Source organism: Rhineura floridana, chromosome 5 (assembly GCF_030035675.1).
Source record: "Rhineura floridana isolate rRhiFlo1 chromosome 5, rRhiFlo1.hap2, whole genome shotgun sequence".
NCBI lineage: Eukaryota > Metazoa > Chordata > Lepidosauria > Squamata > Rhineuridae > Rhineura > Rhineura floridana.
In genome coordinates this window covers 155,233,228-155,260,473 of record NC_084484.1, presented here as the reverse complement: position 1 = coordinate 155,260,473, position 27,246 = coordinate 155,233,228, and the positions used below count along the sequence as shown (strand labels likewise).

The 27,246-nt window shown below is 41.1% G+C and overlaps 1 protein-coding gene across 4 annotated transcripts in view; it reads right to left on the bottom strand.

Annotated features, from left to right (window-relative positions):
* The window catches only part of ATP8A2 (ATPase phospholipid transporting 8A2), a 564,338-nt gene that overhangs the window by 110,412 nt on the left and 426,680 nt on the right, over positions 1 to 27,246 (bottom strand). For 2 of the 4 annotated variants that reach the window (XM_061629581.1, XM_061629578.1), the window contains exon 33: positions 22,467 to 22,574. In XM_061629581.1, coding sequence (XP_061485565.1) covers positions 22,467 to 22,574 — 108 coding nt within the window. Of the gene's footprint in view, positions 1 to 3,443; positions 3,527 to 10,032; positions 10,875 to 22,466; positions 22,575 to 27,246 lie in introns of those variants that run through there. The other 2 variants (XM_061629580.1, XM_061629579.1) reach the window with 2 other exon arrangements.

Below are 27,246 nucleotides of genomic sequence, written 5' to 3'. Positions count from 1 at the left end.
AGTGGGGCAACAAATAGTATAATCAAAGATAAATCTATGTTTCATACATTTTGTGACGTAGAGGATCATGTAATAATGGCTGATGGATCTAAGAAACAGATCAAAAGTAGGGGTACAGTGAAATTAGCAGGTTTCAATACCATTATGACAGATGTGCTGTTTGTTCCTGATATCGAATGTAACATTATGGCTGTGTCGAAACTCAATGAAATGGGGTTCACAGTAATGTTCAAAAGGGGTTCAGTGCATGTAATGAGAGGAGAAAAAATATTCATGAAAGGAATAGTGAGGAACTCATTGTTCTTCTTACACGTGAAACAAACAAATCATGTACTCATGTGTGCTAATAAGAAACCCCATAATAATTGTGTTCATTTATGGCACAGAAAACTAGGCCATATAGGATATGAAAATGTGGTGAAAACAACAGAGAACAGTAATGATGTGACATTGAGAAACTGTGAAAAATATGTAGACTGCCACGTGTGTAAACAAACTAGGGCAGTTGTGGCTGCAAAGAACAAAGAAGCCATGCCCAGTACAAATGCACCTTATCAATTAATACACGTGGACTTAGTGGGGCCATTTCAACCTACTCAGGGGGGTGCAAGATATTTCCTGACAATAGTTGATGATTTTTCAAAATTCTGCACTGTTTATTTACTAAAAGCTAAAAGTGAAGCTGCAGAGAAACTGAAAAGATTTATTACAAAAATTGAATTGCAGTTTGGTGTCAAAATACAGAGAATAAGATCAGATCAAGGAGGAGAGTTCTTAGGACACTCTTTTACTGAATACTTGGATAAAAGAGGAATAAAACAGGAGTTAACAGCCCCTTATAGTCCTCATCAGAACGGGTTAGCTGAACGCTGGAACAGGTTGCTTCAGGACTCAATAAGATCAATGCTATGTGACTCCTCTTTAACACAAGATTTCTGGGGAGAGTGTGTTCTGTATTCAGCTTACATTCAAAACAGAATATTCCATAAGGCCACTGGAATGTCTCCTTATCAGAAATTGTATGACAGAAAACCCAGATTAAAACATTTGATTAGGTTTGGAGCAGAATGCTGGGTACATGTTCCCAAAAATAAAAGGACAGGGAAGCTGCAAAGGAGAGCAGACAAAGGGTACATGCTGGGATTTGAAAACACGTATTACAGAATATGGCTGCCAAAACAAAGGTCTGTAGTGTTAAGCAGAAGCGTGCAAGCAATAGAGCAGGATTGGGAAGAGAAAACATATGTGGAGTTGGGAAACACTGAAGTTAGTAATGAACAAGAACAGGCAGATACAGTACCTATAAAACAAGAAGAAACAGGCAGCAGTAGTGAATCAAGTTCTAGCTCTGAGAGAGAAACTGAGGAATCGCCTGACACAGACACAGACACTAAGGCAGAAATACAACCACGCAGATCAGAGAGAACAACCAAAGGTATTCCACCTGTTAGATTTAAAATAAATTCCATTAAGCATATAGACTTCAGTAACTGGAAAAAGTGGGATGATGGGAATCATGAAAAATAATTGCTGAAATAAATGTAATAAAAATGATGCTGAGATTGCAATGGAGTAACTGTATTACAAATGATGCTGATGTAAACTGAAGAAAAGAAATGTATCATGTGGAGAAATGTAATTTAAGTGACTGCAAGAAATGTAACTGTAATTGTGATAACAAAAGTTAGAAGAAACATGAAAGATGTAATGTAAATGATAAAGGTTTATGCTATGGAAAAATAGGAGGGGGGTGTTGGCAAGTAAAAAGTTCCTAAGAGTATTTTTCCATGGCAGAGTTACAAGGCCAAGTAGCTCACAAGGCTGGAGTGGACGTGCACTCCTCAAGGACACGTTGCCAGGACAACCAGCTGTCTTATCAGTATATAGCTGGAAACTCAAACTGGCAGGGTGTGGGGGTCGAGGAGTTTGTACAGAGAGAGCTTGTGATATATTGTCAGTAAAGTGACTCTTAAAACTTATTGCTTGTCCGGCTCATTCCTTCAACTGGCATCTAGCCTGTCACTATACTGTTCTGCATCCTGGGCATCTGCTTGCGCCAGATCCAACATCCCCTAATATACTGTTTATTTCATTTATAAAAGTATTTACAGACTGCCCTCTCATGAAACATCAGGGTGGTGTACAGCAACATGTACCATATAGACATTTGTATGCAAATTTGCCTAATATACACATTTTTGCAAAGCAATTTCCTCTAATATTGTTGCGCTGTGTGTAGTTGTGTTGCTTAATTTCGTTTAAAAACAGCACCACAGCAGCAGAGAGTAACAGCAGATGTTGAAATGCGAGTGTGCCAGCGTGTGCATGCATTTGCCTAAGAAAGCAGGCTTTTACCCTGCATCAGCACTGAGACTGGAGACTTATAAAATAAGAAAAGCTACTTTATTTAGAGAAATACATAGTAGATAGAAAAGGCATACCTAGTTCTAACTAACTAGCTAAGTTAGAGGCATAACTCCCAGGTGTAGGAGTCAGCCCCATGCTCAGAGAGAGAGCAGAGACAAAGGGATGTCTCCTCTCTCACGGACAGCCAGAGAAGAATGGAATGGAAAGGGTGGAAGGAGGAGGGGCAGGTAAGCTTCCCTAAGGGCGTCACAGTCTAGCGACAGAAGGAAGTCAGTCAGAGCATCACAGGTAAAAGGTAAACAAAGCCTATCCATCTGAAGGACCCTAGCCCTATCTTCCCTCTGGAGCACAAACAAAAGAACAAAACAGGAGTTGCTCTTGCCCCACTTCCAACAAATATAATGCATGTTAATGTTATTTTCATCAGTATCTGCATTTTATGCACATTTTACCCTAGTGTATGCATTCTTGTACACGTTACTGGGCTGGAGAACTGCACTGCAAAATTCAGATAAGTGTGAATTTTGAAGGATGGCTGTGGTTTGGTTCAAGTATGGATGCACTAGGAAAGCTCTCCTTTAATTGTGAACTGTATCAATTTTTCCCTATCCTTGCTCCACTGTCACCACTCAGAATCTTTGGGCAGTAGTTGTGACCCACAGCTAGTGGCAATTACAGCTGGGGCCTGGCTACCGTATTTTCTTCACCAGTGGTCTTTTGAAATACAGGATGTTATGGAATGCCTTATGGGGCACTGCATTTTGGGAAAACTAAGATGGCCACAAAAGGCACCGTGTTGTGACTATGAGCCACCTCAACCTTGATGGCAGCCTGCCAGGGTAGAATCCAGATCACCCAATGTATTGCCAAGAAGACCGATAACTTTCATGCCTGCCTCCAAACTCCAGAACCTGGGGGTAAAACTGCACCTGGTCTGCATCAGTTTTTGCATTCTACAAACCTCCAGCCCCGATGACCAAAGAGACATTTCGCCAGTCTTTTCTGTGACAAGAGAGTAATTTATTTTAAATATAACAGCAGCATCTAATAACCTGGCAGCACGACGAGAATTAAGTCTTTTGGGGCACCTCCAAGGCATATGTCCGGCTTCATCTGCATCCATAGAACCCCTCAGAAGAATAACTTTGGTTTGAATTCACTAAAAAATAGGGGGAGGGGGAGAGAGGTCAAGATACCAATGGAGTGGCAGGCTAGTGATGAAGGTTTGTTCAGCAAAAATCCACAGACATCTTTACTGATTGGTCTTTCCCCAAGTCTTTGTGCATATGCACGACATTCTCTTAAGGTGTATACACACCAAACAATTTAAATTGCATTTAAAGCACACAACACCCCCCCCTAAATGATCCTGAGAAATGTAGTTTACCTCTCTCACAGAGCTACAATTCCTAGCACCTTTAACAAGCGACAGTTCCCAGGATTCTTTGGGGAAAACCATGTGCTTTAAATGTATGGTGTGTGTACACAGTCTAAGTCCTAGGAGGCCTTGCACTGTGCCAGTCTGGATGGAACCAATTCATATTTAGCATCTAAAACAATGAGCCTTGATGATGAAGTATCCGTGAGCCAGCAGAAGCTTTCCTGCAGCTGCTGTGATATTCCTGATGGACATTGAGAGAGTAAAATACAAGCCATTATTGAATTTTGAGCAGAGCCTTATGAAATTCAGTCAGCTGCTGCAAGGGACTCCACAGCCTTCTGTTACTCTCTGGCTCCTGGCTGTATTGTCCTTTACAACAATGACAGAAACAATGTAGAAAAATCAGAATCTACAAGTGCTTTATAACATGGTCAGATCTACCTTAATTTGTAACAGTGACTGTGTACAACACCAGAATGAACAAAACTCCTGCTTCCGTTACAATTCCATTTCTCTAGTGGTGTTGCACATCCATTATATTTGTTCACTGTTTCTAGAGAAATAATTGCATTCTTAAATTCCTTTGAATTTAAACATTATTTTGGGACATCTTTTAAGGAAAAGAAGTAATTTTGTGTGCATTTGCTTGCCATTTGTCTTTAAACAATATATGTGTGTGTGCTTGTATGAGATTAAAGTTATGAATGGTGCACAATATTAAAGGTTTATGTTTATGTGAGATCAATGTTATAAATGGCCAGTGCATGCCACAGACATTATGAATGGTGCACAATATGATGTAATGTTCTCTCACATGAAGTCCTTTCTCCCATGTTAACCACATTTAAAGTTTGATAGAACTCATTGTGGTTAATACATCTGTTCTAAATCCTGGTTGGAATTAACCATGACTAAGGGACAACAGCAGGGTCGATTCCAGAGGGCAGCAAGGTAGGTCCCCTACATAGGGTGGGAGGGTTGTGCTGCCGTTTCGTGATCCACAGCATCGTTGGCTTCCAACCCTGCCGCAGATCGTGGAGAGGGAGCTCCCCAATACAGTCAGTGCAGGCTTCAATAAGTCTGCACGCATACCCCGCCTACCTCTCCCATCCCTGTGAATGATATGCGGGGTTGATGGTAGGCATGCACGCATGTCAGTCACAGGAATGGGAGAAGTAGGTAGGACACATGGGCAGGCTTCTTAGCCCCACACTGTCTGTAGGGGGGGTTGGGCTATGGTGCTGTGGGCCTGGGGCAGGCTGGTGCTCAAAGGCCCACTCAAGTCTAGCGCCGGCCCTAGATAAGTGTCACTGATTGTGCATAGGCTCATACAAAGATAAACATTAAAGCTACAGTTTCTTAAGCTGTAGAGCTTATACTCAAACACAGTAGAGAAGCTGATGCCATGCAGAGTTGTATTATCAGTTTCTCTTGGTAATGTTATATTTCCCCAATAGCCTTTTAAAGATCTGCATGGAAGGCTTTCACGGGTGCCAAATGTCTAACATGTTCAGCCAAACAAAACTCTGTTCCCAAACTCAGGTTCAGTAAGTAATACCAATTTAGTAAGTTCAGTTTAATAAATTGGAAGGAATTCAGGAGGTAACTAATAGGTGGATGGGAAGATACATAATTAGAACAGACCAGAAATAAGCTATGATGGCAAATTTCACCTATGCCAATTCTTGAGAGCGGAACTAGAAATGTCAGTGAACACAAAAACAGCAGTCCTTTTCTGAGTTCCCGCTCCTCTCCCACATAATGTGCAGTTATAGAAACGTTGGATCATATAATGGATTATATGGACTCTTCTCATAGCAGCCAATAAGGCAGAGTGGAAACATACATTGTGATGATCGCACATTTCTGCAACTTCACATAGTGGGGAGAAGTGGGACAAATTGTTGCCATTTTCAACAGAGGTTGGTTTCCTTGTCATGCCTAGACCTAGCCACATCTAAGAAACAAATATGACTGTAGGCACCCTCATTGGAACAGATCACTCCCAGCTCCAAGAAAATTCATTTAAAATGTCACTTTAAAATTCACAGTTTAGATACGCAATCAGTTTGAAAATCAATTGTTTGGACTAATTCAGGCTTCCTGACTTAAGTGCGAGTGAATGCTAATATCCTGCCATTGTCTACCTGCCGCTCAGCCATTATTTACATAGACAGCTGTTTTTTAAAAAAATGTTCCTGCCATCTTTTTGCCAACTGCTATCTCTGCCATTGTTGTTGCATAGCTGTCTGCCTGCAATTTCTCAAGGACAACCAGGTTTTTGTGGCCTCTGCATTCCTGCCAAAGCCCTGTAGAAATGAGAGCTGCTGCAGCTGCCAGTGTTTATTTACACACATTCCTGGCTCAAATTGAATTAATGAGCATAATTTAACTCAGGCAATGTCCTACATGGCTCTTGTTTCTCTTTGCTTCATTTGACATTTCTTCTCTGGTGCATGCAACTGCTCTTGTCATCTTAAAGGAGAAAGTCTAAAGTGTGTCCAGTGTTACAGGCTGTAATGCCTTGTACTTCACAGCCTTTCAAGCTCATGTAAACAGTGTCAAGGAAGCTGTGCTTAAGGGATGTTGTATTAAAGGTCTTAACAAAACTGACAGACTTAACTAGAATTTACCTACTCAGTCTTTTTCATGTTATGTTTGTTGCTTCCATTAAGCTGCTCAACTTATATCTCTCTCCTGGCGATCGTATATAGCATGTCTGCTCAAAGTCAGTACTAAGTATCACACACAGTTCTGGCCAAAGCATAGATCTCTTTCAGCCCAAGAGCCACATTCCCTTCTGGGCAGCCTTCTGAGGGGTCACATGCCAGTGGTGGGCGGGACCAGAGGCAAACGTTAGCAAAGCAATACATGAGAATTTTGCTTTTGTAAAGTAGCTAGTTTCTTCACACACACACACACACACACACACACACTCCTCTCTCTATTCTCCATCCAGGAAAGCAAAAAACATGATCAGAGTTCAAAGGCCTATTTCAGCCAAGCAAAAGAACTCAAGGAAGTTGCAAAGCAGGGCTGGTGAGGGGAGAGTCCAGGGGAGAGTCCAGGGGACCAGACTGAGAGGCCTAGAAGGGCTGCCTTTGGCCCCCCAGGTCTGAGGTTCCCCATCTCTGAACTACAGCATTCAGCCATTTATCTCCCTGCTCAGATCTTTTGTTTTATTTTGGAAGAACTTGAATTTCTCCATCACGGTCTGAAGGTTCTTAATTTTATGTGTGCAAAAACCAAGGGGATTCCCTCACGGAGATGGCTACGTACAGGGGGTCTGGCACTGAACAGACCAGTAAAGAATTTCCTGCATCTGATGTCAAAGGCAGAGCATATGAATGTTCCTCTGAAGTTTGTACAATGAAATCAACAGATCTCCTGTGTATTATAACATTATATACCTTTGGATGCAATCTTTGGAACAAAGCCTGTGAGCTTTCACCAAGGGAGCAAGAAGAAGGAAAGAAGAAAGAAAGCGATTGTACACAGAATAAGAAATTGTGCAGGCTTATGTCAACATTTTACAGCCTCGGAACATCATGGACATGAATACCATAACAACACCTCTCCCCCCCCCCAACACTAAAAAAAAGAAAAGGGGAAAAGAAAGAGTTGTTCACCACAAAAGGAATCAGCCTCTACAGAGGGTAAGCTCAAACATGTTCTGCCACGTTGAACCAGTTTTATTCCCAAACAAAGCTTTGGCTAATACCATTATTTCCCAGAATACTGTAGCTAATTACACACTTTGCTTACAGTTGAAACCACAAGAAATCCTAAAAGTCTGAATCAGCTATCTTTATAAAAAATGCAACAAGGTATAGCAAGTGTCCATTACATTGTAATGTAATAAAATCATGAATTCTCAGCAGCAGGTGGTATGGTGGGACGCCATTGCTCACCTGACCTCTGGTTGGTTGCATCACTGCTGCTTGCCAGGAGGCACAGCCCATCTGGCACTCCTGTTAGTGTGTTTGCATTGCGTTATCCTCCTCACCACCTCGGACTGAAACACAGCTATCCTTTGAAATCTGCTTTTCTGTGAATTTTATGATGCAGTTCTCCAACCAAACAATGTGTACAAACATGCATTATATTATGGAAAACTACTCACAAAAACATGTGGATGAGTCAAAACTGCATACAAAAATGAGTGTAGAAGGAAGTCACACTAAAATGCTGGTGAATTCTCATTCAAGGAAATTAAAGTGTGCTTCCTCTTCAACTAGCACTATAAACTGCTCCTGCTTGCAGGACAGACCCAATCAGTGTCCATCAGGTTCAAAAGTCTGCGCTGCTTCTCCTCTGCTGGGAGGAATAGCCTGGCTCCTTTGGGAAATACTATCTGGTTAGCCAAGAAAAAATGGCAGACATTTCTCCAGGGACCATACTGAGACAGGGAAGAATTGAGTCTTCACTAGCTGCCTACAGTCTTCTACATGGCATTTGCAAAGATTAAAAAGAGGTGTGTGGACTAGAAGTCAACGCTCAGCATCCTGGCCAAATTATACAGCCACAAGGGTGGCTGTATACTCTAGCTAGCATGGATTTTTCACATGCCGCCATATTAAATTGAAAATATCCCCCATGCCATTCTGCTACTTCCCATAAGCACATTTCAAAACTAAACCTTATAAAACTTACAGTGCTGAACTCAGAAACGCTTGCTTAACAATCCTCTATGTTTTCATGGCAATACAAAAAACACTCAGAGAGAATCTAGAGTTCAAAAATGTAAAACAAAAGACTCCCCTGTTGAACTTTTTTCTGTCAGTGGTCTCATAATTTGTGGAAATTAATTAAACATCAGCCATGTTCACATAGTACCTGTAATTCTATTACTGACCTTGCTTCATACTCTGACCTTCATCTTCTGCAGTTTAAAAGTTAAAAAAATGCATGGCTGATTTTTAATTCATTTAAGAAAATTAACATTTAAGACTACAATAAGTGCGGGCATGCTCAGTAAGAATCATCTGTCAGTGTTCTAAAAGTCAGACTGTATGGCTTGGCTAATCAGGGGGCCACACTCACACCAGACATTTATTCAAGTTTAAACAACCATAGCTTCCCCCAAAGAATCACGGGAAGTGTAGTTTGTGAAGGGTGCTGAGAGATGTTAGGAGACTCCTATTCCCCTGACAGAGCTCCAATGCCAGAGTGGTTTAATAGTGAGCCCCTCTTCTGGGGATTGTAGCTCTGTGAGGCAAATAGGGTATCTCCTAGCAACTCTCAGCATCCTTCACAAACTGGAATTCCCAGGATTCTTTGGGGGAAGCCATGGCTGTTTAAAGTGGAATAAAGGTCTGGTATGGATGTGGCCAGGGACAGCTTTGGTTTAAATTTGGATGGGAGACTACATGTATTGGTATAGAATAAAAAGGTGGGGGAACCCCCCCCATAATGATACTGTTAACAATGTTTTCCTTTTGGATAGTAAAGGGGCTTTCCCTCTGCCCAGTGCCCACCCATCCAGTCTCCTCCCCTCCCTCCCTCTCCCCCTTCCCACTTCTTCCCTCCCCCTTCCCTCTCCTTGCTCCTTCTCCAGGCCAATTTTGCCGATCCTAAGCATGATTGCACAAGAGTAAATCCCACTGAACGCAATAAGCATGCAAATGATCAAACTTGCCCTCCTCTTCTTCTTTCTCCTATCTCCTCCATCCCTCCCCTCCCGCCCTTCCCCCTCACCCCTTCACCTCTTCTTTTCCTCCTCTACCCCTCCCCCTCTCCCCTCCCTTCCTCCTCCCCCTCTCTTCTCCTTTCCCCTCCTCCTCCCCTCCCCCATGCTGTTTCACCTATCCTAAACATGATTGCACGGGAGTAAATCCCATTGAGCTTTATAAGCATGCAAATAATCAAACTTGCCTTTCCTTTCCCTCTTCCCTTCTCCTCTCCCTCCTTCCCCTTCTTCCTCCCCTCTCCCTCTCCCTCCTCCCTCCCTTCCCCTTCTCCTCCTCTATAAGCATGCAAATGATCAAACCTGCCCTCGTCCTCCCCTCCCCCTACCACCTGCTCCCATTCCCCCTTCCCTCTGTCCTCCCTCCTTCCCTTTCTCCCTGCCCTCCCTCCTCCTGTCCCATGGTCAGTTTCACCTATCTTAAACATAATTGCAGGGGAGTGAATCCCATTGAACGCAATAAGCATACAAATGAACAATCCATTCTCAGCAAGTTTGCATAGGATTCCATTTCTTATCTTCCAGATTAAAAAGCAGAGAAATTCACTAATAGGCAAAAACCCTTGCAGTTTAATAATGTACCTATAGTCTACAGATATTTCTATCAAATGTTAAAAAGCAGGGAGATTGGGCAGCTACAGTGAATGCACCAGGGGAACAGGAGACCTGACCTTTTCTCTGAGATATTGCACTGCCCTACACATTTGTCAAAATGCAAACACAATTTGGGTTGGTCTTTCACAGTTCAAATCACTTCCTGTGTAGCTTGGAATAATTTAGTAACATGTGCCTCTGAGCATATGGTGAGTGGTAGCACCATTTGCAATCAGGACTGCATTTCCAAAGATGGAGAATTACATTTTTTGTGTTTGTTCATGTTCTTCTTACTTTGCTTCTTTCCCGTGTTACTACTGTTTCTATAGAGAATCTAACTTAGAAAATTATACTTCATTCATTATTCATCCTAGAAATTTATTAATTTATTAATTTCAAAGTCTTTTTATTGGTTAGTGTCACATGATGATGAAGGCAGCCTTTCGTGTTTCAAACTGGAGGTTATGTTCTATTTCTATGAACAGTTGAATCTGAAACTTAAGCTTTGATGTAAAATTAGACTGATTACAACAGTATGTTGCTATTTAAGCAATGAATCTAGCTGTTGGAGAAAACAAACTTGACCTGCCCAAGATGCATGTGTTCAGCCTGCTATGCTTAAACCACTGAAGGAAGGGTGGGCATGGTCAATTAAAAACATAGAGCACACCTAGACATTTGCTAGAATATATTTCATCTCCCACTGTTTTATTTTTTGCAAACTGAGACACTCCTTATGTCCACTGGAGACTGTTCCGCAAAATAGTCTGTGCCATTATTCCACAATTGTTTTTGGAGGCTTTTTAGTGTAAATTATGCAAGGTGTTGCTGTACTTCACATATTCTCTGAAAGAGAAGCAAAAGAATATAATTTACTATATGATAATAGTAAATAGTATAGGATATAGTAAAACAGTTTATTATAATTTACTTCACCAAAATTGCAAAGTAAATAAAATATATTCAAAGTGACTATCTGAACTACATCAACTATCTTAATATTGTTGCTTCCTCCCTGCTAAAACAAGATCAGCACAGTGCAGCACTTGTCTTATTATTTGGGCTGCTTGCAGGTGTTGCCACCACTCACCATATGCTCAGAGGCACATCTTACCAAATTCTTCCAAGCTACAAAGGGAGTGGATTGGACTGTGAAAGACCAACCCAAATTGTGTTTGCATTTTTACAGATTTGTAGAGCAGTCAATATCTTGAGAGAGGAAGTCAGGTCTCTGCTCCTCTGGTGCAATCACTAGAGCTGTGCAATTTCCTGCTTCTTAAAGTTTGACAGAAAATATTTGTTGGCTATAGGTTCGTTCTCAAACCACAAGGGTTTTTTTGCCTATTAGTAAATTAAAACATGCACAGTGTTTTCCTTAGCAAAGAAAGATAACTTCCATTTACCCCACTCCTTTCTTAACTAAGGGCAACAATTTATGGTAAAAGAAAATGACAACCTTAAAATAAAGAGTATCTAGACAAATCTATACAATCTATACAATAAAGCTGATTTGAAACAGGCAAGGCAAAAGCTCACACCTTTCTGGTTCTCCACCAGGTACTGTCATTACTTCCTTACTAAGTCCAGCTCACAGCTTGAGAACCACTGAAATCCTTTCCATACATCTTTGCAAAGGCACACACAATTCATTATTCTATGCTGATCTGTCTGCCTAGAGTACAGTCCAGGAAAAGTTCTAAGACGACATCAAACAGACCAGAGACCATTTACAATGAAAGCAAACAAGGTTCAGGACTAGAAAGCCTGTGTCTGCAGACAGAAATCTGATTTCTGACTTAATACGTGAATAAAGACTTTCCATAGGCTGAACTGTCCACTCTGCTGTATAAAATGTGAGAGATCATACACAAACAAACCACAGTTGGAGTGGCCAATTTTCCAGCCAGTGCCAAATGCTATCGAAACCTGAGAAACCGAAAGAGCAAAAACAGTAATGACTGGGAAAAGAAACTCTACACCAAAAAGTGAAAAAGGTACTGAGAAAAATGTGGGAAAACACACAACAAGCTTCAAAGGTCAACTGTTTAGTAGCTGAGCACAATAAACATTAAACTTATTTAGGTGAAGTACACACCCATGTGTTAAGACTTTCCTTTTACTAAAATTATTTATTTATTTTAAAATAAATATATAATACTAATGCTAAAAAAGAACAAAAATGAGATGGAACAAGATACGGTTTAACAAAGGTAAGAAATAAACAAATTAGAAAATGTGCAAATATCCAATATATACCTACCTAAAAAATACACACAGAGATGCATATACCAATTGCTTCAGTAAATAAATATTTCACAGTATTCCCAGCAGTGTGTTGTAAATTAGCATTTTCTTGCACCTTGTTGCACCAATATATGATGAAAACATTCAATTTTCCAACAAAAAGATTATAGGATTGCCCCCCCCCCAACTCTGACTATCTTGGTCAGGTTCAACATGCATACTATATCCCATACCCTAGTTATCTCTCTCCGTCTCCTCTTGGAGGAGCCTTCTTTAGTGGCTCTGCAAGACACATGCTTGGCCAAGTGCATGAATGAGTAAGCCTGGTTTCCGAGACATTCTAGGAGAGCCAGGTGGCTTGAAAAGAGTGGCCTTTGTGGCTGAATCTGTTGCTGTTTTGCCTTTCATGGAAGGTAAGCTCCTTTTGTGTAAGGTAAGGGCAAATAGCCCCATTTCATATACTTTTTTAATGTGCAACAGTGGAAACAAGATTCTCAGCAATGTTTAAAGGGTGCCTCTGGATATGTTGAAGAACGAATTGCAAAAAATGCAGTGTAAAAGCATTCAGCATGGTTAGGGGTTTTTAAAATACACTTCATAGTTTCAGCTATTTTATTTACTTGGAAAATTTCTATCTATAGCAGTTTTTCACACAGGTGAAATCATCTCCTCCCCCTTTAACAAAAACAATGGATTGGAAAATGGGGATTTGCCTTATACAAACTTAGATCTTTGGTCCATCTGGCTCAGTTTTGTCTACCGTGACTCACAGTGGCTCTCCTGGGTTTTAGCCAGGGGAGATGCTGGGAAATGAACCTGGGACATTCTGCATGCAAAACATTTGCTCTACCACTGAGCAATGGTCCCTGGTATTCTCAAAAGTCTGGCAGCTTGCCATTAGCAGGGTATGTAAGGATTTGTGCTTTTGGCCTGCATATCTAGATATGCTGTTTGTTTGCAATAATAGCTATTCAGTATGCAGAACCAGTAATTTGGTCAGAAATGCCCCTGAAGAATAATTGTATGCAGTCTGAAACCCTGCCTAAAAGCTACCCTTGAGGAGTACTTGGGACCAGAGAGATGGCCTCGCATTTGGAGGCAATTCCAAAAATTTCTTTGGAGAAAAAAAAGTGCTGATTCAGTTCCCAGTTTTCTTCCTGAGCTTCATCTTTTTCTTTCTGTCAGGAAGAACACAAAAAACTGGATATAGATCAGGACAAAATGGCTAGAAAGCGGTGGTAAAATATGGACCTCTAACCACTGGCTTAATGGTGGAAGATACGAGTGATCTGTGATCAAAAGGATGATTGAGTAAAAATAATCCTTTCTTAGACGAGACTATGCAACATGTCACTCAGGGGGAAAGAAATCCCTCAAAACCAATAAATACTTCATATTGCAGGATAACTGCAATACAATATATGAAACTTTTTTTTTTTTTACAAAAAGGTCTCTTCTAAAAGGAAGCATTAAAACAAAATTTAAAAAGAACAGGGTGATTTTTCTGCACAATACAAATCACCTTTGTGGCTTGGGAACAAAATAGATTAATCCATGACAAAACATGAGAAGCTTGTACTAAGGAAGGGAGACAAGAATTACCAAACCAGAACATATTAATGGTCCATCTAATTTTGTATCCTGTCTCCAATGATGGTTCATGCCAGAAGTTTCAAAGAGAAGCTTCAAACGCTCATGAAGCACCTAACTCAGCAGCACTATCAACACACAAGGGGAAGGATAAGATGGGGAAATAGTTCTTGACCTCAGCTGGGAGTCTCTTTAAGACTGAAATCTGAAGCTTGTGACTCTTGTATGCATTTTTGGATTCCAGCTCTTGCCAGTTCTATTCCATTTACTGGATATGTTATCATTTCTAATCAGGCCTTTTCCCAAAAGTCTGAAATATTGAAACAATGTGAAAACTTCACTATTATATCCACATATCATGATTCTGAGAATTTTCTTAGAACGAGAATGAAGAACCTGTGACCCACCAGATGTTGTTAGACTCCAGTTCCCATCAGCCCCAGCCATCATAGCCAATGGCCAGGGATTATGAGAACTGCAATCCCAAAACATCTGGAGGGCCACAGGTTCGCCATCCCTGCTTTACAATGTTGATTTAATTTATACATTTCTAAATTGTCCTTCATCCAAACAGATCCCAGGGAGGTGTACAATAACAACATTAAAAGCAAAGCACAATCCACCCCAAGTCCTGTCTTGGGGTAAAGCTGGAAAGACACAGAAAGAGGCCTACTCTCTGTGTCTGAACCCCCAAAGCTATGGGCTTTGGGAAACAAGATCTGATAGACTGTAAATGCTGTGAACCTCTCTGTATTATGCTCAGGCTGTATACCTAGGGAGGTGGTGGGCTCTCCAACACTGGAGGCATTCAAGAGGCAACTGGACAGCCACCAGTTGCATATGCTTTAGGTTGGATTGCTGCATTGAGAAGACGGCTGAACTTGATGGCCTTTTAGGCCCCTCCCAACTCTACTATTTTATGATTCTATGACAAGACAATAAAAACGAAGAGGTAACAGCTTTAAAAAAAGAAAAATATATAAACAGATATCAAAGGCCAGAGTAAGAGATGAAGGAGCCAGATGCATCTCTGAGGGAAGAGAGTTCCACAATTTAGGGGCTGCCACAGAGAAAGCCACCTCCTGGGCTATGCCCCTCAAACATCTGAGGGTGGTGCAACTACAAAGAGAGTGCCTTCTGCCAAACTTAACAAGCGACAGGGTCTGTAGGGAAGGAGGCAGCCTTTCAGATATTTCAGATGAAGTCACCAGTTGAATCTTGTATATGTCAAAATTGGGGCACCATCACAGAAAAGACTCTGTGATTCATGCAAGCACATTGCACTTCAGCAACTGACAGCACTCACAGAAGGGCCTCAGCTGAAGGTGTTAACGCACAAGCAGGGCAGCATGCAAGGGGTTGCTTCAATTATTTGAGTCCCAAGTCATTTAGCAGAAAGATAGCCAACATGGTGTCCTCCAAATGCCATCTGCTGTAGCTAGCATGGCCAATGGACAGATGACAGGATTGGAGGGCACTTCATTGGTTGCTCCTGATTTAGGGCTTTAAACATAAACACCTGAATATACCCTTAGGTGCCTGCTTCCAATGCTGCTTTTGTCCTTTTCCTATATATTACACTATATATACTGTACAGGGAATGTTCTGCTTTGGAGGAAGAGAAGCCATTTTCTTTCTCAGCTGTGGGTTAACATGGTCTCAGTGCAGCTGGTGCTACATATCAGTAATAGATTGTGCAAGAACCATCCTGAAAGTTTATGTGGCTTTTATACAAGTTGTAAAGAGACATATTTTGAGGGTTTTATTCTTTGGTTCATATTAATGGATCAAGGCATAGGAACTCAGTTACAGTGTATTCTGGGAAACAGCTCCTTCAATGATCCCAAACTTCAGAATGGCTAGAAATGGTTTTCTGACCTCAGGAAGGCAAGTATTGATAAGATAGTGAGTAATAAGGAAGGCTTAAATAGAAGATTTATCCAAAGGATAATCCCTTTAACTGGACAATAGTTCCAGCCAGAAGCTAAGGTCATGACAGTTTGGAGTCCACAGGATAATCATGCCTTTCCCAGAAACAGGAATTTACTTTAACACGTCCTACTGGATACATTCAGTATTTAACTTCACTTATGTAAAACAAGAGAGCCAGTGTGGTGTAGCGGTTAAGGTGTTGGACTATGACCTGGGAGACCAGGGTTCGAATCCCCACAGCCACAAAGCTCACTGGGGACCTTGGGCCAGTCACTGCCTCTCAGCCTCAGAGAAAGGCAATGGTAACTCCCCTCCCAATTTCATGTAGCCCAATGAAACCCAAAACCATATTTAAACTGGAGGTTTTGCCCAGATTAAATCAGCACACTCTGCCTCCAACAAACCTCCTGACATCACATCACTCCCTAGGATCATCCATTGTGTTTTTTAATTTTTTAGACTGTGTTAGTTATATAATGGTTTAAATCATTTTATTATTATATGTCACTTTGGGCTCATTTTTTATGAAGAAAAGTGACCAATAAATTTAATTAATATTAATAATATTAATCATCATCATCATCATCATCTTATATGCAGCATGAGACACTGGAACAAGAAAAGGGTGAGAATTGTATGCTTGGCTACTTGGAGATACCGAGAAAGGGAGAGCCAAACTCTTTGCCAAGCATATAACTCTTTATCCTGACATTGCACCCTGATTTTCTTCAGGAAAGGTATATTATCCAACCATCCCCTTTTCTTCCTATTTCTTGTTTCTTTGGTGTGAGTCTATGTACTTTGGTTGTGAATAGGTGTAAAGTACCTCTATATCTCATAGATCTAGGGTGTGATTGTATTAGCTAGAATCTGTCTGTAGATGAAACTGTTAATTTGATGCTATACTTTTCTGTATAATAAACTTTTTTTTCCTCATATCTTTCTGTGTGTGTTCTTACTGGGGTATCAAGGATAAGGTATACACAGTTAGAGCAACGCACAGGTTGTTTTTAGACTCGTGCAAAAGGTTCTGCTGAGCTGTTGGGGTAAGTTTGAGTCTTATGTGGGGTGCACATGCATAGAGGTTCAGAGGTACACATGTAACAAACCTCCATCAAATTTTTATGAGCCTCATTTCAAAGGAGGGGAAATGAACTTGCATTTTAAAACCCTGCTTAACTTACAGTGTAAAATTCTGGGAGCAAAATCCTGACATTTCTATGATGAAGTGGAATTCATGAAAGGAATATGAACGCTCAGAGTATCGCGTATGTTTGGACTGAATCCCTTTCTCCCCAATCTCTTCATTCTCGTTTAGATGATGAGCAGTCTTTTAACATATCTGGTAATTGATTGCCCATCTAGGAACACAGTGCTGCAATACTGGGCTACAGTAATGATCTCATTTAATCACACATAGGGCAGGTTTTGTGTTTGGTATGAAAATAATATAAAGTATTATCTTAGCCCTAGTGAGGCATTAATGCCATATCTAAAGACATCATTTGTGTCGGGAAATCCAATGAGTATTAAGTAACATGCTTTAACTAGAAAAACATTTCGTATAAATATTCACACAGAAACCCAATGCTATTAGCACCGTATCCTTTTCTTTGGGACCTGGGTGTTGTGCTGGAGCAGATGTTTAACCACAACTGTATCACAGACTTTTTTTTCATGTAGCTTTAATAAAATTAGAGCTCAGCTCAAATTACTCACAGGCTTTCACAAAATTTTCCAACATTGTTGAATAATGTCTCTCTTTTTTGGACAGTTTTTGAGGCTCCTAGATAAATGTTTGCATATTCATTGTCACTGTCCTGACTAAATCTTCCTCTTTATTAACTCCAACTTCCCTCAGTGATATCATCACTTAGGCAAATGTGATTGGCTATGTAGCATTATGACCTCATCCTGCACAACACGATCTCTGATTAACTGGGATCCACCTTGTTACTGATCCAGGAAGCACTCTCAATTATCTGATTTTTTTGGAGTTGTTTTTTCTTATATATTGCTAAAAATGATGCCATTCTCTACATGATCTATCTCAATTGTCAGAAGCAGTATGCATCTGTATACCTGTTGCTGGGAATCACAAATGGGGACAGTACTATTATATTCAAATCCTATTTGCAGGCTACCCACAGGCATCTGGTTGGCCACTTTGAGAATAGGATGCAGGACTAGATGGGTCGTTGGCATGAGCCAGCAAGGATTTCCTTATGATCTCTGACTGGGGATCTAAGAAGTAAATGATTCAAGAAGGAAGAAACAGCCACCGCCAGGGGAAACAATAGTATTGAATAGATTCATTTGTTGTTGTTTGTTGTTGTTATGTGCCTTCAAGTCGATAACGACTTATGGTGACCCTACGAATCTTTTTTTTTAATATATTCATAGAGTTTTCATGGTAATTGATTACATGTAATTGATTCATGTAATTGATTACATCCCCCCTCTCCTTTGCATTGCAATTCCTTTGCACTGAAATGAATGGTGAGGAATAATGTAAGGACAACTTAATTATGCCATGTACATAAGTTATGTAATTTCACCATAGCAAACAGGGAGATGAATAATGCAGTTTTTGGCGGAAGGTGAACTGCAGCAGAATGAAATAGTGGTGCATGCGACTAATACAGAGCAGAATGGAAAACGATGCCTTTCACTTCGCTTCTCTTCCCCCAGCATATTTGGATAGAGAGTATACAAAACAGCCAGTTAGTGAATGTAATAGAAAGCTGCCTTATACCAAATCAGAAGGACACTGGTCCATCTAGCAACCCTGACTGGAGATGGTAACTGGCAGCTGTTTCCCAAAGTTTTGGACAGGATTGTTTATTTATTTGCTTGTTACATTTACACCCCACCTTTCTTTCACCATGGAACCCCAAGCAGCATACATGTGGTCCCCAGGTGGTCTCCCATCAAGGCACTGACCAGACCCAGACCTACTTAGCTTCAGCAAGGTGGTGGCCTCACGTGCCTTCAGACCATCACCTGGGATGGTTTCTTAGTCTTATCTGTCAATGCTGGGAATTGAACCTGGACCTTCTGCATACAAAGTGTCTGCTCTCCCACTGTGCCGTGGCTTCCAACTGACAGGAATTGGCTTACCACAGATGTCAAGGGGAGGTCCCCTACCCCAGTCTGCTGAGCTGTGCACTCCTACTCATCCCCTCCTTCTCCAGGACCATCAAATGCTGCACACTGAGAGGTCAGCGCATCTTAGCACTGAGAAATGCTCAGCATATGACCTGAGGTTGCCTTGCACCAATGCATTCCCAACTCTTCCAGCGCACATGAATTGGAGCTCTGTGTATGTGTGAATATGCCCACAGCATAGTAAGCAGCAGCAGCTGCTCATGCACTGAGTGCATCCTAGAGCAGAGAGGTGCTGGAGAGGGATGCAAGACACTTGCTTTTCACTGAAAGGGGAAAAGGTTGCCGTGATGGGTGGACAGAGGAAGAGGAACAAGCGGCAGCAAGGCCCCCTCCCTAGCACCAGAAAGGTAGGAGATTGTCTGCCTGGTGCAGTGTTTCAGAAATGCTGTCCAAAATGCAATGCTGCATGGAAGATGCCCTTCCTCCTCTGCATCATCCCCCTCCCTTTTCAGCACCTCTTAGCTCTAGGAAGCACTCAGTACACGAGTGCCTCTGCTGCCCACCATGCAGCACACATGCACCCTCTCTCTAATCAGCTTAGGTTAGAAGGGGCAGCAATGCACTGGTGGAGGCCAATAGCAGCTCATGTGCTGAGCGCTGCTTACTGCTGAGTGTCTTGATCCATGGCAATCTCCACTGCCGAGATGAGGCAACAGCCCAAATGAGATGGTAGGAGGAAAGCCAAGAGCTGTCTGAGCCAGATTCATGCTGGGCAGGAACCATTTCTGGGCCAGAATGCAGAAAGAAGAGGTTCAGAAGCACACACAGTGATTCTGCAGATGAGAGCAGGAGAGATAAGTCACTTCAGCACTGATTTGTTGCAACTGCTAGGGTTTTATAGTCTGGCCCGGAAGGACAAGGCTGAAGCCCCACTTCTGAGTGTTGCAACAAGCCACTTAAAGGGCCAGTGTCCTTTGGTGCAGCCATTGGCTCCTTCTAGATTTTAGGTTGTTTTTAGCTGTTTTTAATGATGTATTTTAAAACTGCTGTAACCCACTCTGCGAGTTTTGGGTGAAGGGCGGGTAATAAATTTAAATAATGCTAATGATGATGATGATAACAGGTCGTGGGGCTGCAGGGATTTGGTCTGTAGAAGCTGGCCAAAAGGAGTCGACAGTCCATTCCTCAATGTCCATAAGCAAAGGTGCATCTTTAGGGCTTGTGGTGGGGAGGCTGTGTGTTGAATATGGAGAGAGCAGGTCTACTCGGGATACCCTACGGCTTGGGGACTTTGAGTCCAAGAACTCAGACTCCAGAACTGACAGAGAAGTACCAGGAAGGGAAAGTGAGGAAGAGAAGAAGGCTCAGGCCTCATGTGGGCTCCAGAAAGACCCTTTGAGCTTGGAATTGGGGAGAGGAGAGGGAAGATCATCTGTGATCTTTCATTGAACTTCAGAGAATCTTGCCTATGGTGTTCTGTGTGACATCAGATAACTATGATGCAGAAGTTGGATTGACTACCAAGGCTAGCCAACTTACATGGACCTCTGGTGAATGATAATACAGTTGCAGAGACAGGTCCCTAGAAGATGGGGACCATTATATCTTATATTGCTTGCTATCATTTAGTTTCAGGAAAATGTTTCTTCTTGATATTTTCACCAGGATTTTCAGATAGGACAATTTTGCTTTCTGTTACCAAATCATGAGAACTTTACAAAGCTTGCCTTGTTTTTCTTCTGTGTCCCAGACATATGAAAGAAATTTGTTCAGGAAAAAAAATTGATCTCATGTCATGGAGTTAATCTAATCTGAATTTAACTGGAGATATCCTTATCTGTTATTATGGCTTAGTTATAATTATGCTAATATTTTGATTTAAAATATGATTTTACTGAAACAATGTATCCTCTTCTATGGCAAACAGGGCAACTCAGTCATGATCTGGTAACAAGGGCAAAATTATGATGACCAATGATTGTGAGCAAATAATTAATTTACAGTGCATTTCTTTTGATGTAAATGTTCCCAACTTGCTAGAGTGACACATTGTTCATTTAAGTTTGCTCTCTGTATATTCCCCGGGAGTCTGCTATTTTTCACATTCCCATTGGACTCTTAAGTGGTTTTGACAGGCTCATTATTTTTCCCTTTTTCTCCAAGGGTTGAAATCATGACACTGAAGGGGAGAATTTATCCTCCTGGAACTCAATAGATGTTGAAGGAACAAATCCAAAACCTCACTAACATTCGAAGGGTAAGTATTAGTGACATATACAGCTCCCTTTGGGTTATGGTCACTCAGTAATTTATTTTGCATGTGTTATTTCCAGCCCTTTCCACAAGTCAGAAAAAGAATTCTGGAAAAGCTGGATACTTCATCAGAAATGATATATAATATGACTTTAGAAAACATTTAAGTTTGCAAATGGTATTCTGTAAAAGAAACCACCAACTAGGAAATCACATATGGAAAGGATTGATATATGGCCAAATCCATGATCACAGAAACATGCCCATAAATGAGAGAAATGCACGTGCCTGATGTTGAGCACATTGGCCAGGATTCTTCCCCACCTCTCTCCCCCACTTTCCTAATATTCTGCGTGAATGAAATTCATCTGTGAAGGAGACCTCAAATGGGAAGGAGCGCTGATGGCATTTTGCTTTGCCTTTTTTGTACTTTCTTTACTGTTTATTTGGGCTACATTTGCACTTTGATCATTAGGGCTGCAACATTTAATCAATTAATCAGTTAAGTTAATTGACTGAAAACTTATCAATCGACTTAAACGGCATCCCAGATTGATCAGGTAACACAATGTTTTAAAAAATACATATTTAATGCCAGTACTTAATAAAATTCCAGATGATGGACACCCTCTTAGAAAAAGAGTTACTCCTTTCTCACACAGGAGGGAATGCCTCTTCTATGACTGGCCTGCTGTGACATACACATCTCAAAGTATGCTTCCTCTCCTTTAGTCCTATTCAGATTAATGCACATCCAATCCATTAATTAGTCAATTAAACCTTGTTTGGGCAACTGGACTAGGATTTCTTTAACTGGCAGTAGCCATAGTGATTATATTTGGTGCAGTTTTGATTTGTGCTGCATATAGATAGGGCTAACCAGTGTGGATGAGCATGGTGGTGCCAGTGACAATACAGGCTACAATCCTGTGCACACTTTACTAGGAGTAAGTCCCACTGGACTTACTTCTGATATGCATAGGGTTGTGCAATTAAGCCTTTTCACTTAGGGTGGAAAAAAAAAGCTCAAGTCCATTTTGGTTTGGACCAAAGCCTCAAATTTTAGATTTCATGTAATGAATTAATTTTGTTTTTTTAAGTGCAAAACGCTGCACATCAAAGATCTTTTCAGCAAAGTGGTAAGTAACATCAGGACAGAGCACTCATTTTAAAAACAGAAACAAACCCACAACCCAACAGTTTACTTAAATGGGCATCTCTAATAGGTGCCTTCAAATATTCCTTTTAGAAGTACCGCTGCTTCTTTGGAAACAAAAAGGCTCTTTGCCACTGTCAAACCAAAGGACTGACCTGTCCAAGCATGTCTGGAGCAATTGGAATGATGGGCCAGATGGTAGAGTAAACACCAAAGAAGACCAGCCAGAGCAGCATGCTTCCCCAAACAGCCAAGTGACTGAACTGTAGGGACAAAAAGAAACCATCAAGACAATAGCACAGTCCAGTCTCTTCCTGCCCCATGCTTGACTCTCAGGTACTGTTTTATTTCTTGCACTGCTTTCTCCTCCCCCCCCCACCTCACCTTGACTTTTGTCAGTCTCACTCAGGGCTGTCTAACACTCTAGATTGTAAGCCAGCAACAAGACTGATTAAACCTTAAGCTTTTAAAAAAAATGTATTTTAAAGTCTGTTTTTATGATATTGTAAAGTGTTTTTAGTGCTTTTGTTTGCCGCCTTGGGTTCCCGCTGGGAGGAAGGGTGGGATATAAATCAAATAAATAAATAGATAACAAAACCGCTCAGAAATTTAAACCTTCCCTCTGTGAGGCTGCACATTGCTTTCAAAGCTAGCATATCCCAGATTTAAAAACAAAACAATTCCCCCTCCCTTGTCCACAAAACTTAGCTCTGAGGGAGGCAGAGTAGTGGCAGGCGTGGTGGGGCAGCAGTGCTCAGCAGATCTCCAGCTGCCCATGTTGCTGCTCCCGCCACTGTGTTCGCACTGCACCAACCTTGCTGCTGCTTTGGCTTTCCCCTCTAGCAACCCATTTTAGATCCGGCTGTGTTCTGCTTACTGGGAAATAGAGGGAGAAGGCCAAAGAGGCAGCAAGCTTCATGTGGTGCAAACACACTGGCAGGAGTGGTGGACTGGAATTATTTTTTAATCTCACCACTTGTTACATTCAAGAGTGCTGCAAAGCCTACCGGTCCTTTGTGAGCCGTGGTGCTCCTTTGGGATCTTTCTAGGTTCATTCTGTTTGGATAAGTTTTCAGTCCTCTCTTTATCTAGATTCCTGTCTGACGCACTATGCAGATTAGGCAGAAATCGAGGTAAACCTCCTCCCAAGTGGGACAGATCCTCTTGGGTATATATATATACATACACATGTTGTTGTTGTTATATGCCTTCATTGGTTATGACTTATGACAACTCTATGAATCAGCGACCTCCAACAGTATCTGTCATGAACCACCCTGTTCAGATCTTGTAAGTTCAGGTCTGTGGCTTCCTTTATGGAATCAATCCATCTCTTGTTTGGTCTTCCTCTTTTTCTACTCCCTGCTGTTTTTCCCAGCCTTAATTTTTTTCTTGTGAATCATGTCTTCTCATGATGTGTCCAAAATATGATAACCTCAGTTTCATAATTTTAGCTTCTACTGATAGTTGTTTAATTTCTAACACCCAATTAATTATAACGCCCAATTATTTGTCTTTTTCCCAGTCCATGGTATGCACAAAGCTCTCCTCCAACACATTTCAAACGAGTTGATTTTTCCCTTAAACACTTTTTTCACTGTCCAACTTTCACATCCATACATAGAGATCAGAAATACCATGGTCTGAATGATCCTGACTTTAGTGTTCAGTGATACATCTTTGCATGTGAGGACCTTTTCTGGTTCTTTCATAGCTGCCCTCCCCAGTCCTAGCCTCCTTCTATTTTTTTGACTATTGTCTCCATTTTGGTCAATGACTCTGCCAAGGTATTGATAATCCTTGACAAGTTCAATGTCCTCGTTGTCAGCTTTAAAGTTACAGATAACAGAGTATCCAAAATACATACACATATAGTTGTATACTTATACACACATACATACACACACATATATAGATTTATATATACACACTCCTCCAAATAGTGTATTGCTATAGCCCAATCAGCATGGTCAACATGCAGGGATGACAAGACTTGTAAGTCTAATAACATCTGGAGGCGGCTATTTGGCTATCCCTGGACTAGATGGACCTTTGATATGTATCCAGCAAGGCTCTTCTTATGTAACATATGTGGCTAAATCCTCAAAAAGTCCAGAAGGGCAACCAAAATAATCAATGGGCAGGAGCAACTATGAGGAAAGGTAAGAACACTTGGGACTTTCTTTTGTAGGAAAACAAGAACAAAAATCAACAACTGTGAGTCGTCTGCTGAAAAATCTTTGAGCATCTTCAGAGGAAGAATGTTCTAGAGCATTGGACTTCACCCGGTGGGTCAGGACACACTACCAGATTGCAGCCTGTTCTAAGATGGGTCACAACAGCAGCACTACCATTCAAATATATGGTAAAAAAATTAAGAAATGGGTCCCCACTGCTTGGATTAAAGGTGGGTCCTAGGTCTGAAAAGGCTGAAGATGACTGTTCTTGAGAACATAGTCAGTTTATGTTGGGAGTGTTACCGTCATTCCAGATCAACAGAAAAGTGTGCCTTGGAACTAGGGATAGAAGGTTCTATCAATTTCGGTTTTCTCAGTTTCTCATTTTTCCAATCTTAAATTCAGTTCTTCAAATTTCTGCAACAATTTGCATTTTTTTAAAAAAAAAATCCCCATGAAAATTCTTCAGCGTTTTAGTGTGAATTTCTCCCAACACATTTTTGTATGCAGTTTGGACTAGTGCATGCATTTTTGCAATAAATTTATCCTGATATAATGCATTTTTGTATGTTATTTTCACTAATATATTCATTTTTATACACACTTTCCCCCCCAATATATGCATTTTCATAAACATTTGTTTGTTGGAGAACTGCATTGCAAAATTCAGAAAAGTGCAAATTTCAAAAGATGGCTGTGTTTTAATTCTCATATTGTTTCAGAAAGTGTGGATTTGATAGATTCAGCTTTAAATGCAAACTGGATCAAATTTCCCCCCCATCCCAACTTGAAACATACCCGGCATTTTACTTCAATTCTGGATTTGAGGAAAGTGTCAGTATTTTTAATATTTATAAAACAATGTTCTATATCACACTCTGGCTTCTGTGTTAACCTTTAGAAAGGCAGAAAATATTGGTGATGATGTTTTTCTTTTTTAAAGTATGTTTATATTGTTCTTTAGCTTAGTGTGAATTTTTTGAATGGTAGCAAGTGTCAGCGATAGAATGTCCCCCCCCCCTTTCAGTATGTTTGGAAGAATAATAACAATGCAAAATAATAATTTTTTAAAAATTAAGTGCTCATCACATAACGGACAACCTGGGACCCACATTAAGCTTTGTTTATTTTGAAATCCCAAGGACAGTTTTTGAGCTTTGAAAACAGTTTCTCCCTGAAATGGTGCCTACTGTTTCTTACAACAGTAACCAAATCATCATCATTATCATGACTGATTATACAGCCGCGAGAGTGGCTGTATACTGTAGCCAGCATGTATTTTAGACATTCCGCAATGTTAAATCGAAAATACCCCCCATGCCATTCTGATGCTTCCCATAAGCTCATTTCAAAACAAAACCTGACAAAACTTATAGTCCTAAACTCAGAAACGCTTGCTTAACAACCCTCTCCATTTTCATGGTGATAAACAAAACAGTCAGAAAGAATTGAGAGTTCAAAGTCTAAAGAGAGAGAGAAAAAACCCAGACCCCTTTCGAATTTTTTCTCTGAGAGTTCTCATAATCTGTTGAAATTCATTAAAAATCAGCCATGTTCACGGAGGCCCTGTAATCCTGTTACTGACTTTGCCCCATACTCTGACCTTCATCTTCTGCAGTTTAAAAGTTAAACAAATGCCTGGCTGATTTTTAATTAATTTAAGAAATTTTGCATTGAACTGAATGATAATGTTGGGCATGCTCAGTAAGAACCAACTGTCAGTGTTCTAAAAGCCACACTCACAACTGCTGGGCTTGGCTAAACAGGGAGCCACACCCACACCAGATTTCAATTTCACATGAGACACTCATGGCTTCCCTCAGAGAATCCTGGGAATTGTAGTTTGTTAAGGGTGCTGAGAGGAGACTCCTATTCCACTAATTCTAGCTTTGTCCCCATCCTTTCTTATTCTACAAAGTCAAGACTGAGACCAAGGAAAAGTCTGACGGCCAGCACCACCTGCAAGCCTGGTTGTAAATAAGGAGGTAGGCAAGTGGGGGCTGGCTAAGGGCAGACTGAGCTTGGTGGGGCAGTGCCCCACTTGCCCTAATGAACCAGGCTCCACTGGTTCATTGGGACTTACTTCCAGGTAAATGTGCTTCGGATCACAGCCCCAGATTCTCAGAATCCAGTTTTGCCTCCAGTAGCAATGGTGGCTGGTGCCCATTGGGACTGGTAGAGTAGAAGACAGGGAGATCTACAGGAGGTGGAATAAGAGCCAAATTATTACTATTACTACTACTACTATTATTTTAATTTCTATCCCAAAGGAAGGCACAGGCAGCTAACTCTAGTTTTGTATCCATTCTCCTCCATGCTGAATTCCGCAAGAGCATCACTGAGACTTAAGGTGGAGAAAGATGACAGGCAGGGCCATCTCCTGGACTGGTTGTAAGTAGGAATGTTGGGGGCTGGCTAAAGGCAGACTGAGGTTGGTGGGGCAGTGCTTCATTTGCCATAATGGACCAGCCTCTACTGACCAGTAGTCTTTCATAGACCACTACTAGCATAATATGTAATGGCAGATAGTGCTGTATTGTGTCACCGTAACAGCAAATGGTTCTGATCTTTTGTGCATGTCAAAGAATATGCAAGCAAGTGGAAACCTTCCCTCTGCTGTGTTGGGCAACAGCTACTGTGCACTCCCCCTGATTTATTTATCCAAGCGTTTCATTTCCACCTATCATATCCTCTCATTCAACAATCAGACTTTTTCACTCCTGAGACTAAACTGCATGTAACCAATCCATCCGATGAT